The sequence below is a fragment of the Larimichthys crocea genome, chromosome XXII, assembly GCF_000972845.2.
Source record: "Larimichthys crocea isolate SSNF chromosome XXII, L_crocea_2.0, whole genome shotgun sequence".
Lineage (NCBI taxonomy): Eukaryota > Metazoa > Chordata > Actinopteri > Sciaenidae > Larimichthys > Larimichthys crocea.
Genome location: NC_040032.1, coordinates 4,539,733 through 4,554,907, shown reverse-complemented (window position 1 = coordinate 4,554,907; position 15,175 = coordinate 4,539,733). Strand labels below are relative to the sequence as shown.

At 37.3% G+C, this 15,175-nt stretch overlaps 2 protein-coding genes across 5 annotated transcripts in view; both read right to left on the bottom strand.

Moving 5' to 3' along the window:
* Window positions 1–92: 92 nt before the first annotated feature.
* LOC104921039 (uncharacterized) lies at window positions 93–3,571 on the bottom strand. Its single transcript, XM_010733471.3, has 7 exons — window positions 3,222–3,571; window positions 3,003–3,115; window positions 2,435–2,771; window positions 2,277–2,357; window positions 1,847–1,886; window positions 1,341–1,387; window positions 93–1,189 (listed from the first exon to the last, which is right to left on the bottom strand). The coding sequence occupies exons 1-7, from the start codon at window positions 3,343–3,345 to the stop codon at window positions 816–818; spliced, it is 1,116 nt and encodes a 371-aa protein (XP_010731773.2). The 5' UTR covers window positions 3,346–3,571; the 3' UTR covers window positions 93–815.
* A 2,641-nt stretch (window positions 3,572–6,212) lies between these two features.
* acsl6 (acyl-CoA synthetase long chain family member 6) overlaps window positions 6,213–15,175 on the bottom strand; it is a 32,721-nt gene continuing 23,758 nt past the window's right edge. For all 4 annotated transcript variants that reach the window (XM_010733472.3, XM_019272640.2, XM_027273787.1 and 1 more), the window contains exons 12-21: window positions 13,020–13,154; window positions 12,078–12,212; window positions 11,381–11,476; window positions 10,579–10,651; window positions 8,346–8,434; window positions 7,977–8,093; window positions 7,702–7,845; window positions 7,470–7,571; window positions 7,297–7,368; window positions 6,213–7,165 (exon numbers count right to left, since the gene is read on the bottom strand). In XM_010733472.3, coding sequence (XP_010731774.2) covers window positions 7,025–7,165; window positions 7,297–7,368; window positions 7,470–7,571; window positions 7,702–7,845; window positions 7,977–8,093; window positions 8,346–8,434; window positions 10,579–10,651; window positions 11,381–11,476; window positions 12,078–12,212; window positions 13,020–13,154 — 1,104 coding nt within the window. In that variant the 3' untranslated portion in view covers window positions 6,213–7,024. The remainder of the gene's footprint in view (window positions 7,166–7,296; window positions 7,369–7,469; window positions 7,572–7,701; window positions 7,846–7,976; window positions 8,094–8,345; window positions 8,435–10,578; window positions 10,652–11,380; window positions 11,477–12,077; window positions 12,213–13,019; window positions 13,155–15,175) is intronic.

Here is a 15,175-nt window from a genome sequence, read left to right as displayed (position 1 = left end):
TGCTTGCAAGATATGGTGGAAGATCCTTATTAAGACCCACGTGAGAAAAAGTGCAAAAATTGAATTGTGAATTCTGAACAAACAGCAGTATGGAGAAAAGCAATGACTTATGCATTGGTTGAACATTCGTTTATTTTGAACACTTTTTTTCTGACGCTCAGACGCGTACATTTGCAGAAAGACATAACTCACAAATAAAGAAAACCACAAATATGGTGCCTAAAATAAACATTTTTACTTTATTTTTATCTTACATTAGACATGTGGATTAACCTGTTATGGCATTGACACATTTCAAAAGAGTAAATATGAAAATATACACATAAAAACTGAAAAGCGAACAGAAGAGGAGAAAAGGTGTTTAAGGAAAATACAGCTCTGACATCTAGTGGCCATTTTGCACCAGATGCTTGTTTACATTTATTTATTTATTGATAGTAAATCAAACAGTGCTTTTTTCCATAGAAACGTATTAAAAGGACTAATCGGGTGGCTCAAAAGCACTTAATAAGGGCCAGGTTAACAGAAGATGAAAGGTCACTTACACAATGTTTGCATACATGCAGACACCTTTGAATTATTCTCAATTTTCAGTTATTCTTTTGAATTATTCTCTTAGTAATATAACACACTGTCTATACTGTTACGCCAGTCCTGACATCTTGTTTTGGAGTGTACATATACATAGACTACTCCTTTACATTTCACATATTCACATACATAGACATCTCTGATCAAGTTTATAGGAGAAAGCCCAAATTGAGTGCAATATTTTGGCAAATTGTCAGATGTCATAAAACAGAAAGCTCTTGGGATTAAACAGCTGGGAGAGGAAATAAAGGAGCATTTGTGAGTTTAACATGCCTTTCTCTCATTTTCTGAAAGAATAACTCCTCTTCGTGGTCGTCAGTAAAGTCAAAGAACTTGGCTGTCTCCTGGCATCTTTTTTGTAATGGTTTTTCTTTAGAATTGATCTCTCTTGCTCTGGATGCGTCTGTGCCAGGTTTCACCTGCTCAGCCGGGCTGGATGTTTGTACTGGCTTACAAGTGTTGTGAACTGGTAATTTGACGGTTAGGATGTGTTTTACTTTGGTCTCTGCAATCATGGGGCTTTTGAACCATACCTTCTTCTTGTACAAAATAGGTTTTCTTACTTTTGGTGGGGTTTTCAACTTGACAACAGGTTTGTCTATAGATGGAAAAAAAAACACGTTTAGATGAAGAATGTGTGTTTCATGCAACAGACACAGCAAAAAAAGCTAACTGTATGGATGAATAACATTATTATCTGGTTCATGAAGAGATTATACATCCAAATTAATTTTGGATTAGTGTTTTACCTGATTTAAATGAGTCTGCATGTCTTTTGGTTTCAGCCTCAGGTTCCCTGTGTTGGTTTCAAAGGGAAAAGTCAATGATTAAACAGATGTTGAGCATGCAAGTAAAGCTTAATTAGTGATTTGCATCCCTCTGAGGGTCTCTGGTGTTAAACATGTTAAACAGGAGTTAATGGGGTATGGGGAAACCCTAAGATCTAGTGTACCCCAGTGTGTCTCAGCGGAGTGGGACAGTTCATTCTTTCCACATTGGTTTCCTGCTTCACGAATTGTGAGAATTTACTTTTAAACTTACTTTACCTTTATATCATCTTAAATTATAAATAAACAAACCCTAAATATTTTAGGGTTTTTATTTAAAGATGTCTCCGTTCAAGTCCATTTTAACCCCTGAGTTCTTAAAGGAATAGTTGGAGGACTGCTGGCTACTGTAAATAACACAGTGACAATGCATAAGTATATCATAGAACCCTATTTCAAAAAACTACCCATTCAACCGACATACTCACTTGATCTCAGAGTTGTTTTCGGGAAGAATCACAGAGATATCTGCAAACAGAGGTTTCATTCTTATCAGACAACTTTCAGACAGCAACTTAAATCATATTTAATTTTTCTGCTGTTAGTGTAACAACTTGTCCCTGCAGAATGCCATTTTGAATATAAAATAGGATTTTAATAATTGTAAAAAGCCCAAGCATCAAAAAACTCACTAACAACATCCACTAATGTTTCAAGGTCTAATCAAAAGACCATGTCAATTAATATGCTTGAATTATTATCCTGTACCTGATTTCTTTTGTTATTGAGTTTTGATCCCACCAAACCTCAGATTACCTTGATATTATTTTAACTTGAAATAATTATTGGATAAATAACCTAACAAATTATGTGTAGGCATCAAATTTCTTATGTAAAGAAACAAGACCATGATTTTACCAATGGCAAGTTTGGAGGGATGATGCATGTCAATGTTCTCAGCGTGGCTCACATCCAGCAAGGTTGAGTTTTTGATTTTCACTGTACAGAGAAGAGATACAAACTATAATATAATAACCTCATATTGTGGTAGTGGGTTTACAAAATTGCACACATACCATTGCTTTCTTTTCTAAAGATCTCCGGGGAGGGGAGACTACTGGAAGCTGTAGAAGAGTAACAGTCTTCCTCATCATCATCATCATCATCATCAGTGCCGGAAGTTATATCTGACTCCATGCTAAATGATGTTTCCAGAATCCCTGTAACGGTTTGCTCTTCTTCACCACCTTTAAAACCCTCTGAGTCAGGAGTCAGCTGATCGGTTGGGTGACCTGCTGGTGACACGTGGGGACATGGTCTTTTATTAGCTAGTCCGGCAGGGAGGATGGCTTTGCCTCTGGGGCTTTTAGGAAATGCAGGGCTCCTCATCAATTTGCAGTTGACAGGTCTAGTCTGAAAAAGCAAGAAAACGGTTGTGAAACCTCAGCAAACAATTTGTAAATAAAATTCTAGTATCCAAAAGAGATAAAACTGAGTGTTATTGTATTATCTACATAATTTCTCCCTTAGCTTAGACTTCACTGTTCATCCAGCATTCCCATAGAGGGAAAATGCATACCGATGGTATTGTGAAGAGAATAGATAGTTTGTTGTTATTATTACATTACTAAACAATTTACCTACCAACACTGGGTTGCTTGGTTTGACATTGAGGACATCAATCTGCTCTACTTCAGGTTCTTCTGGAAATGCTTCATAACGCTTGTTGGTCAGAAGTCTCTTGCGCACCACAACACCTGTAATTTAAAATGACATGTGAGCACAGAGACTAACAACTAAACTGATCAGATTTAAAGTTAGGGTCATTTTCAATGCACAGATATCTGTCTGTGTTTTTCTTACCGCTTCGTGCGCTGGGTGCCATTTTTACAGGTGTATCCTGCTTTTTAACCAATCCACGACGGAGGCTCTCTTGACATTTGAATCGACCCATTTCTGAATTCAATCGACGTAAATGTAGTAACATACAAAAAAGACGCTATCCCGGCGTTAGGGGAACTGTTGCTAATATTTTAAACTAAATGTGACACATTACTTCTTTTCTTCTTTTTTTTTTAAAGGACATAAACGGTTAAAAATCAGAAATCATCCATTAGATGGATGCTAAAATAACTTTTCCTCTCCGTTGTCTCTGCCGCGCCTAGCAACCGACCACACCGGCAGCCAATTAACCAATCAGACGGTTTGTACCCAAGTAAAGGGAAACGCTCTAACGTTTCTACATTTTTTATTTTGAAAATCTCAGGCAAGGGTCTTTCAAAATAAACCACCTGCAGGTTCGACAGGTGTCGTGTGTATAACATAGACTTTGAAGAGTCTTTACTGCCCTCTAGTGGTCAAGGTGAGTAAATACAAGTTTTCGTGTAAATTTTAGGGACATTAAAAGCTAATTAAAAGTTAGTGTTATTATTACAAGTTAAATATTTTTTAAATAACAAGATAGGTACATATGGTACAAATTTGAAGTACTTGTACTTTTCCATTTTATGCTTCTTTATACTACTATTTTTTATATTTATACTACTGCATGACATTTTAGAGAAATATTTTATTGTTACTTCAATACATTTATCTGTGCATCTTTATTGGTAACTTTTCAAATTCAGATCTTAATTTTACTTACTTTATCCTAATTCAAACATATGATAAAACACAAAACATTATTAAATTGTGTGTTTCCTGACCTTTTTGTCATGTGACCCAAAACAAAAGAAAAACATCGGGCTATTATGATTTATAGGTTGTGAGCAGAGAGTTATTTCACATTTAGACTTCTCAAATGGTTTCTTTTATATAATTATCTGAGGCTCAAATTAGGCCTAAAGTATCCAATGTTTCACAAAAAGCAAAGATTAGAGAATATTCTAAAATTTTCATGACACAGAAACATACCTTTTATTATATATATAGTTTAAATATATAGTTTATATATATTTTTTTGTTCTTAACAGATATATGTTGTTTTTGTTTGTTTGTATACTGGAGTATTGTAACAAAAAATAATTTCCCCCTGGGATTATTAAAGCATTTCTGATTCTGATTCTGCTTATCTTTTTTGCCCAGTTATCATCTTGCAGTCAGATTTCTCTTGTTATCCTTTGATGCCTAGACTGGACACTGGACTAAACTACCTAACTTCATATAAACTAGTTCCACCCAAAAAGCACCGAAAATGCTACTTACACACTGATACACCAGGATCAACAATATAATAATTTAACATATAACAATATGTCAGTCATTTAGGGGTACTTGAAGTACATTTCGAGGATTATTCAAGGATTTTTACTTTATGGTATTAATATTTTTACTTTATCACATAATCTACTTCTTTCAGAGAGCTTCTTTTTTATACCAGTGTCAAGACAGATGCTCATGCTTCTGGGGGAAACAATTCAAAATAAAACCTGTATGCAAATAACACTGAATACACCATGAGAAAAAGAAACAAGACACCAGTTTAAAATCATTCCAGAATATCTTTTATTTCATTGCCCATGTCCTAATCCCCACCCTCCCTCATCCCTATTGCTGCACTCAATCATTACAAGGATATGGTGCTGATTCCATTTTACAGCAGAATAGATAAATAAATAAGTACAATTCATCTCACTACACGCAAAAGGAGAGAAAAAAAAATCCATTCAAACCATCGATTTAATAAATATGCTTACATCTAGCTGTCCTCATTTATGTACATCCACATTGTTTATGCTTTGGGACGGTAATCAACTTAAAAAGCCTATACATTACTTCTATGTGTAAAACCTTCAAAAAAATGTTTCATTTGTTTAAAAGTTGATGGTTGTTCTATTTTCCTTCAGTGAGTGGAAATCGTCAGCTTTGCCTACATTACAAAGCCTTGCACTAGCAGCAGTGGCTGTGGGCAGCTGCATACAAACCTGCTATTAATGGCCACATAGAAATACTTGTCTTTTTCAAGTTAAATGCTAATGGTCCCAGCATTGCAGGGCAAACTGCATGCATTGCCCCGAGCCCTGGTTTTGCATTATTTATTTATTTTTTCTTTTACCTGACATACTCTTTGTGCAAAGATGGATGTAAAAGAAGTTGTGATCGAACCAACTGCAGAGTGCGAAACTTGATGATTGTTACAGTGGGCCAGTCCTTCATATAAACAAGGAGCATGCATGCTAAAATGTCGATTACAGCCGTGTAGAGATGACTTTATGAATGAGTGAATACATGTGATTTGTGTGTGATTTGGGCGTGGCTCAAACATTCAGATGCTCCACATGGAGCAGTATGGACAGCAATGACTGGTAAGGCATGAGCTGCTACTCTCCCTACCTCATTATCTCAATGTAGACCTCAAACAGAAGCGTGTGTTCTTGGTCTAATTGTACAATGTCTGGGTGGAACATATGTTTAATTCTTGTTGTGTCAGGCCCCGCTTAATGGCACTGCTGTAGGCAGCTTGTTCAATCAAATGAAAATCTACCGTTTTCCACTAAGGATGAGGGTCATTTTTGTCCCACAAGGTGGCAGCATTATTACAGACCTAGACATCTCCTTGAGCTACACTATACACAAAGACATCACACTTGCTGTCGTACAACTGTTGATTTTAGGTTGTGTTTGGCTGGTAGGTTTAAACTAATGGGTCGAGTGGAATGGAATGCTCAACATAAAAGTGCTGATGAGTTTCTGGTGCTGGGGACAGAGCATTTGATGGTTTGTTTGGGTGGGTATCACGTAGCAATGTATGGAAGATTTAAAATGCCTAAACAAAGAAATAGTGTGACATACAATGCAAATGGTATGCATTTAGTGTGTCATAATTAAATGAAAAACAACAGTTATTTGCTTTTTTTTTCTTTTAATAACTAAATTGTTTTTCCAGTGTTCGGTTAAAATCACACAGAAAATAAAGTGAAAAGGTGTATTGTGTTTCAGTGTTGTCCAGCAGAGAGTAAATTATGCACAGTAGGTCATTTTTAACAGTAATCTTGTGAAATTTAGCAATTTGCTGACAGAACAAAAGTGACACTGGCAGTTGCCAGTAGAGTTAAATTCTTTCAGCCTGTCAGGCGATTCTAGCTATCTATCAGCAATAACTTTAGTTAGTCATCCATTACCAAGAATTGGGCCAAGAAAAATAAGAATCAGCCAAAACTAAATGTACAGACAGTAGTAGTGTCCCTCCAGTCAACTAGCCCACATCAAACTGTTTTAATGTGACCATGTTTGGACAGTTGTTTATTTTAATTTTGCTATCCACAGCGTGTTTCCATTTTAAAAACAGAAAAAGCTCCTCATAAAAACGAATGACAGTGCTTTGTCTCTGCTGGACAACACTGAAATGCACCACTTTGTTTTATTTGTTTAATATCAGACAAGAAGTTAAATCATTTTCTTTTTAATATATGCTTTCATGTAATTAAGACACAATAAATGCATACATAAAAAGGAAATGCATATAACAATGTGTATTTTATTTCAATTTATTTATTTGATGTGGTTTGTATTTGGGCATTTTAATTCTTCCATAGTAGGGCCAGTTTTGGCTTGCTTTCCAAAAGCATGTTAAACCTAAGTTGTCACATCTTTGTCCCACTGCAGGTCAATGGTCAAAGCAGATCTTAGTGTTAAGACGCTTGAAGGAAAATGAGGTCTGCCAGCCTTCACATGGAGATGCTGCTGTAGAGCTGGTCAATCTTCCCCTTGAAGAACTCCTTCAGCTCCGGTCTCTTGGCCTTTAGTGTCGGCGTCAGGAGGCCGTTTTCAATGGAGAACATCTCGTTGTGGATATAGATATTCTTCACCTTCAAAAGGATAATGGAGAAGAATAGGAAAAAATGTTGAATGAGACCAAGAGTCTTAAATCTCTCTGAATTTACTGCTAGACTTTCTCCTCTTAAAATCCATACATAACATCTAACATATAACTGCGTACCTGCTCAAATGAGTGGAGGCCACTGGCCTTGCCAAGACGCACCAGATCTTCAAGGATTGCCTTCTTTAATTCCTGTTGACAAAAGAAGAAGGTCATCTTCCGTAGAATTCACCAGTATTTTCAAAATGTATTATAACAGCCCTTTTGAAGCGTTTTATTTAAATGCCACCTACAGTGTTTTTACAGAGGTCCTTGTAGGTGCCTATTATGCCTTTCTTTTTGGCCCATTCAGGCATGACTTCAGGGTCAGGAACCACAATGCCCACCAAACAGGACTGGAAAGAACAAACATAAACATAAGTCAAACAAAATAAAAGTAAAGTATATTAATTTCACTTGATGTATGATCTTGAGTGTGTGTGTGTGTGTGTGTGTGTGTGTGTGTGTGTGTGTTAGTATTCTTACCTGCAGGCTGTCTCCATGAACATAGAGCTGTGCCACAGGTTGACATCTAATGTAGATGTTCTCAATCTTCTCAGGGGAGATGTACTCGCCCTGCGCCAACTTGAAGATGTGCTTCTTCCTGTCAATGATCTTCAGTGTGCCGTTCTACAGGTTGAATACATGACAAGAAGAAACTTGTGTAAAAAATATGCCATTTTAAGCAAATGCTGTATAACGTAAAACAGCTAATTATTACGCCTAAATAATGGAGTTTGATGTGAGTTGTATGTACATACAGGTAACCATTTGCCGATATCTCCAGTGTGAAGCCAGCCGTCTGCATCCAGTGTCTCAGCTGTCCTCTCCGGGTCTTTGAGGTAGCCCTTAAACACGTTTGGTCCCTTCACACAAACCTGTATGTGAGATTAGAGAAGTGGAAATAAGGTCAAAGTTAAGGTCAGAACTGAAACATATAGACATTTTCTCCTATACAAACACCAACACAAACTTTAAAGGTCTGAACAGGTAATGCCTCTTTATTCTTTATATATAAAAATATGTTCTTCTTTTATATGACATTTTTAATCTTTAGATTATAGGTATTAAACACAGGGGACTTATACTTTGCATGTCAGGTTTGTTTTTTTGGAAATCATGTTGCATACCTCTCCCTCTCCCTTAGAGGCAAAGTAGTTCTTTTCAGGAACGTCCACCAGTTTGATGAGGTTACACGGAAGTGGGGCCCCGACATGACCTGTTCAAGTCAGAACAAGCAAAAAAATTACAAACTAAGTAGCCTTTGTACCTGAACTTGAACTGAATGATTCCCCCACACTGCATCTATTTTCACTATTAAAACTAAACTGCTGAATTAATTTCCTACAAAAAATAACTAACAAGGAGTTAACAATTTTTTCCACCTGAACACATTTAGTTACAGTAATTCATTAAATATATTTTTAAATGGAACATCTCTGACATTTAAAGTAAAGGAAGATCATTCGCCATATTTATTTCTTAGAAATACAGATATAGTATCAGAACTGGGCAGCAGAGGGTGATGCTAGATCATATTTTGTATGTATGTTAGTCGACATGGTGAGTGTTATCTAACAGTGACCTGCTGCAAGCCACTCATCAGGCTGAGGGACATACCTTTACGTACAATGTAACTCACCATGTTGTGGTTTTGGCTGATGCAATGACAATACAATACAATACAATGACAAATATATATCATGTCTTTTCAGTTCCAGTGTTTGTTTAACCCATCTTAACTCTACATGGACATACGCAGATAAAATGGCTGACACTGAATTCAAGGGTCAAGGCAACTTAATGTTTAAGAATTCAAAGTCCAAAAAAAACATATTTTTATGCATTTACTATCTCATTTGTTTACTCAATCCTAATCACTGAATAGCTCAGATCTGATAATAATTTCCCATAGCCATGGAATCTATTATCCTTATCAGGGCTGCAGCAGGCTGGAGCCAATTCCAGCTGGCATTGGGAAAGAGACAGGGTACACTGTGGACAAGTAGGCAGTTCATAAATTAACACCAGTTAACCTATTAAGCTGCCTGTCTTTGGACTACTACATACCGTAATCTTCATCAATAAAAAATATCTGAAACTTGCAGACATGACTCATAGAAACTCCTTCTCCTTTTGAGTGTGAAGAATTCAGATGTTGACTTTCAAGATTACTGAAATCCTGACTCTATTATCTTGATCTACCTTCCCGTCAGAGATCAAGTGGATTTATTTGGTGAATGTAAGAAGAGATCAAAGTGCTCACTGTGGTTTACTCACAAAATCTATTTGACAAGAAAATTAACAAAAATTGTTAAAATGTTGTCTACAGAGAGTAAAATTATGTGACTTGATTGAACAGCACTGAGCTGTGTGGTGATTTTAGCGTGGTGCCATTTCACCTATTTCGTGTTTTTTGTACGTTGTGTGTGCAGGTAGTTGGACATGGTAAGCAAAAAACAAAAATCAAATGCATCTATGTTTTGGGCTAAATGTGTAGACATGTTTAGTTTACTTGCATTAATTTCAATGAACAGGGCACCATCTTGGAAAGTTATGCTGTCATGCTGCTACTGTCTTGCTACTATAAAACTGACTTCTCTCTGTTACACGACTTTTGCGTTTTGACATTTAGGAATGGAAATGCAAAGATAATTTGCATTCCAAGGGCAAACTTTGTTTTTGCATGTACAGCTGAAATAAGGAACAAAGGCGACTCAAATGCTGGTTTACTTTGGATTCCAACTCCAAAAGTTATCATTATTATTATTAGATAACCATGTTCAAAGAAGGTAGCATTTTACACTAAATCAGGTAGCCAATTATAACACAGGATCTATATAATTACATGCGTCAAAATGGCAAAAACTACTATAAATCTCAAGACATTTAACACAACAATACAGCCCATTAGAGGCCAAATCCAGGTTATGGTAACTACTTGTTTGTTATACAACCACTTGTTGATGCTGGCAATCCCTTAAGCAGGTTGTTATGAGTGTTAATAATGCAGCTTAACATTCCTTTCCTCATTGTCTGTCTCACCCTTCTAGACCTTTTTTCTTTCTGGATCTACTGTACCTGTCACTCACTCTTATGTTTTTGTCCACTGAATCTGAACTATAAAACCTTTACTGGGAGTGTCTGTGCAGTTAAGACATTATATCAGCAGCAGTGGCCACACAGTACAGCTCATAGTGACAATCACAGGACAGGAGTTGTGCATTTCTTGGATCAAGACTCAACCACACCACTTTTAGATCTTTGAACTGAGCATCCAGTTAGGTAAACAGGTTCAGTCAGTCAGTCAGGCAGAGATAAGGATAAGTCTTTCCTTTTTAGGCCATAAACTTGGAGGCTCACCTGGGGTCCAGTCTCCAGGTGTGGTGAAGGTGCAGCCAGCAGTGCACTCTGTCTGGCCGTATGCCTCGTACACCTACACACAGACATAGACAATATTGAGAAGAGTGCTGCGTGAAGGATACTAGATTTGTGTGTCAATGTGTTGCTTAGACGCATGTGTATCCTTATCATATGTTCTGCATGCTGTTGCTGCAGAACATCTTTGTGAGGACCAGTTAAAGTTTTAGACTGAGAGTAAAGACATCTGACTCCCACTTCTTAGAGGGGCTGTTACCTACAATAACTTGTTGACTTTTTTGGCCACTTGGGGGCAGGGAAACATGTTGTGGACAAAGCATTGACATATCATCACAATTTAAGTAGATGGAGAAGTCAGACAGAGGGTTTGGTAGTGTAATTAGTGGACAGAGCTTCAGGGTGTGTGAAGTGAAGTCAATGCAGAAGTGTCTTAAACTGGCATCTTTTCTAATGACCATCAAGGGGCAGCACACTTGGCTGAAAAAAGAAAAGTTCAATTGAATTTAGCTTTACGGAGAAATTACCCTTTTTTTCAGATTGCATTTATAACTATCCAAAGCTCCATTTATATGGTCATTTCTGGATCTGAGAAACCAAGATGGCAGCACCCCTAGTGCCAAACTCGAGGCTTCAAAACAGTTATCCACAAAACAATGACAGCACGGTAGGTTTATACTCTAGTGAGGCATGTAGTTGTGACGGTTAGGGTTAGGGCCTAGAGAATTCATTATGTCAGTGAGGTTTCTTACAAGAATAGCAGTACAAAGGTGTGTGTTTGTCTCACCTGGCATCCCAGAGCTGCTCTGAGGAATCCCAGGACACTGGGCGAGGTAGGAGCTGCTCCTGTTATAATCATCCTCAACCTCCCTCCCAGGCTGGCCTGTGTAGACAGGAAACGCGTTATTAATACAGAGGTGTCTTTATTTTTTCATTAAATTAACAATATTAATAACAATTAATATCAAATGAATCAGCTTTTTACTGTGAGCAGTGAGGTCTGACATGAAAACACAATTATTTGCCAATGTTTAAACTGTTCTGTTGTTCTTTTCTGTTATTTCTTATCTTCTGTTTTGAAGTGGAAGGGGACTGGTGATGAAAAATTGTTTTTGTAAGTGCTTTTAGGAGCTCTGGTGTATTATAACCTTTTTCTCTCCCCATTTGTCTCCTATCATACCACACTGTTATGAAAAGAATTTGCTGAGCTGCGGATCTGACATACTGTAAATTATAGTGAACTGTTTAATCTTACTGGGTGAGATCAAGCTCCTTTTGAGAAAACTTTAGGCCAGAGAGTTGCTTTGCAGGAGTGAGATGCATCATTTCTCTTCATTTTGCCAAAAGTCTATGAAATATTTGAATTTTTTTTAATGCTTATGCACAGAAATGAATGAATGAATATATGAATTGTGGTATTCAGGGTGGCACATTTAGCTCAGGTAGAGGAAACAGTGTTTTTTTTTAATGTTTTTTTTATTTACCTGAATCTTGCTGAAGAAGATTTTGTCCCAGATGCTGTCACTGCGAATGATCCCACTGCTGACTTCAGCACCTTTTCTTTTGGCAGCAAAGTTGAGCAGCCAACGCTTCAACGGACTGTTAGCCTGGCTGAAGATCTGCAGAGGAGACAAAGACAAAATGCACATTTATTTTTTTTTAGATGGAAAACGTCTGCTTTCATTCCAGCTGTTAAAACCTGTACAATTGTCCATGTAAATAGCAAGAAAATGATTGGGAAGCTCCTTCCTGCTCCTCTTTGTGCTGGAACAAAGCTCCAATTTGTCATCACACATCATTCTCTGTAAATTCTCTCTCTTACAAGTTCTCTTTGTTACACAACAGAAATTTCAGAGGAAATCAGACTGCATTAATCATAGCTTTTTTTAGCAAGCACGTCCAGACATGAACACATTACGCCTGTGCTGTCACTCCACTGACTTCCAGTCCATTTTAGAATTGATTTTAAACTTCTGTTGTTTGTTTTCCAGGTCAGCTTCTGATTTAAACATTGGGGTGATCGTTCTTTTGCCGTTGCTGCTCCCAGACTGTGGAACAAACTGCCCCCTGACATTTGCACCACTACTGATCTCAGCCTTTTTAAATCGAAGCTTAAGAGACACTTCTTAAGATTGGCGTTCAATTCTGACTAGGGCTATACAAATAAACTTGATTTGATAGCTGGAAAACGAACATCTGCATCATTCGATCCCTAAACCACAGCTGCAAGACTCGCTACAATACATGACTCAGAGACCAGTGTGATTACAATAAAACCACAAATTCATGTCAGGACATGTGTAAGTTTCCAGAATAATACCCATCTCTTTTTTATGACTAGACAAGCTAAATTGCTTCATTGCTAGCAGAACAAGGGAAGCACAGTTTCTTCACAGGTCTTCTCTTTTCTTAACGGTTCATCTCACCTTATCATACATGCGGTTGAGCAATCGAGGCACCACAGGGAAAATAGTTGGCCGCAGGGCCTTCATGTCATCTGGGAGGAGACGGATATCGCCCTGATAGAACCCAATTCGTCCTCCATGGCAGTACACCACAGACTGAAGATAAAAAAACACACAGACAGTTAGCCTGACACTATCAGCTGTCTTTTCACAGACAAAATCCAGCAGTGGTTAAATCATCATCATCATCATAAAATGCATGGAAGTAAACTTTATTAAAAATAATTTCTTTATATATATATATATTTTTTTTTTTAATCTGGTGGATTCTGAGACATACACTTCATCACAAATAGTTTATTAATAAACTTACAAGCACGTGTTGGACAATCATGTGAAAGAGCAGTTTATGCATCAGTCATCATAAAAGGTTAGGGTTCCCATACTTTAAAATCTCGTGTCACTAAACCAAAAAGAGGAACTTTATTTGTCTGCATGTTTTATTTCCCTGTTTTACATTGTGATGTATTAGAAAATGCACAATTAATGTTGCCTTTGTCAATTATATGAATGATTTGTAAAAACAAAGATTTCTATGTTTCTATGTGTTCTCTTTCCAGCAGCTGAGTGGTGGTCTACTGAACTGCAGGGAAATTCCAGGGCACTCCACTGTATATATTTACTGAATGCATTCTCAGAGGATTATGTCATATTAACAGCAGAAGTGACTATGATGGATACAATGTGGATGGGATGGTGCGGCTGATTACATTCTGAAAACCAAGCAATAATAAACACAGAAAACTCCTTAAAAAACTCTTGGGGAAGATCTCTGAAATGAGAACTACTGGAGGGTGTACGATGGGGGTATGTTTGGTTGACCTGTGTGTGTGGTGAAGTATCTGGTCTGCCCATGTTTTTCTTATATGGTATGAGATATGGTGATACGGTGGTGTGGTTGTGTGTGTTCCTGTGTCTGTGTGTCTTTATGTAAGCCGCTTGAATGTGCTTGTGTTGTATAATATGATGCACTGCTTTCAGGGGAAGTTAGGTGGTTTCCTGTGTCTGAGTCTCACGCCTTTGACAACACTGCTGGAGGCAAACAAACCAGGCTGGTTCAACCTGATGCAAGCTCACCGGCATACACAAACATATTTATATTTAACAATCAATTACACATACATAAACTGCAGTCTCAGCACAACTTCTTTCAGTTGTTTAATGACTGATCCTGAATCACACACAAGAATATTTCATTGATAGGGCTTGGCTTCACTGATTCTCAGTAAAAACAACCTCCACTAACTGTATGTTTGTCAGGGTTGGAGAAAAAACTTAGATGGAAACTGTTTTTCATCCACAGTGGATGAAAAACTGAAGCTCAAAAGGTAGCAGTACATGAAGATTTACAGTAGCTCAGACCGAAACATTGTAGTTTGTATGATCAGCTCAGTTTGTGAGACATTAAACCATGAACTTTGAGGAACAAACCTTCCACTCAAAATCGAAAATTTTTTAAAACATGCTTTTCATCTGTACTCAGTAAGATGGCACTCAAACTACCAGTGCTTCTGGATATGATAAGAAAAACAAAAAAACAGGAAAAGCTAGAATGGGTGCTCTGTAGTGTTAACAGCAGAGCTGATGTTTCCTGTTCTGTTGCGGTATGTTGTTAAATGTTGTTAAAAAGGCTTTTTTTTTATATGCAGGTGACTAAGCAGACACAAACACCAGCAGTTGCTTAAATAATCTGATGCAACCTTCACTGTTAAATGTGGACATCACTGTGCATGTGCATGTTTTTTCTTGTATCTCAAGGGAACAATTGTCCTTGTCCAGACAAAAAGACCGGGAAAATCCACCAGCGTGCGGACATTTTGTCATCCTTTAGATCTTTTCGAAATACAGTGTTGAATGTTGTGGTTTTAGAAACAAATTCAGTCATTCAGTGTGTTCATTCATCATTTCATCATTTCTCGGACAAGGACAGGTTTCCTATAATAATTTTACAGAAGGGCATGTGCACAAACATGAAACAGGGGAAAGTATCCTTCTGGAAGCAATGCTGGAGAATGAATGGAATTACTTTTTGCTTTCCAAGTCAATCTGAAACTGAAATATCCAGTAGTTTTCCACAGTTGAACAGACACAAACAGAGTATTAAGACTCTCAAAATA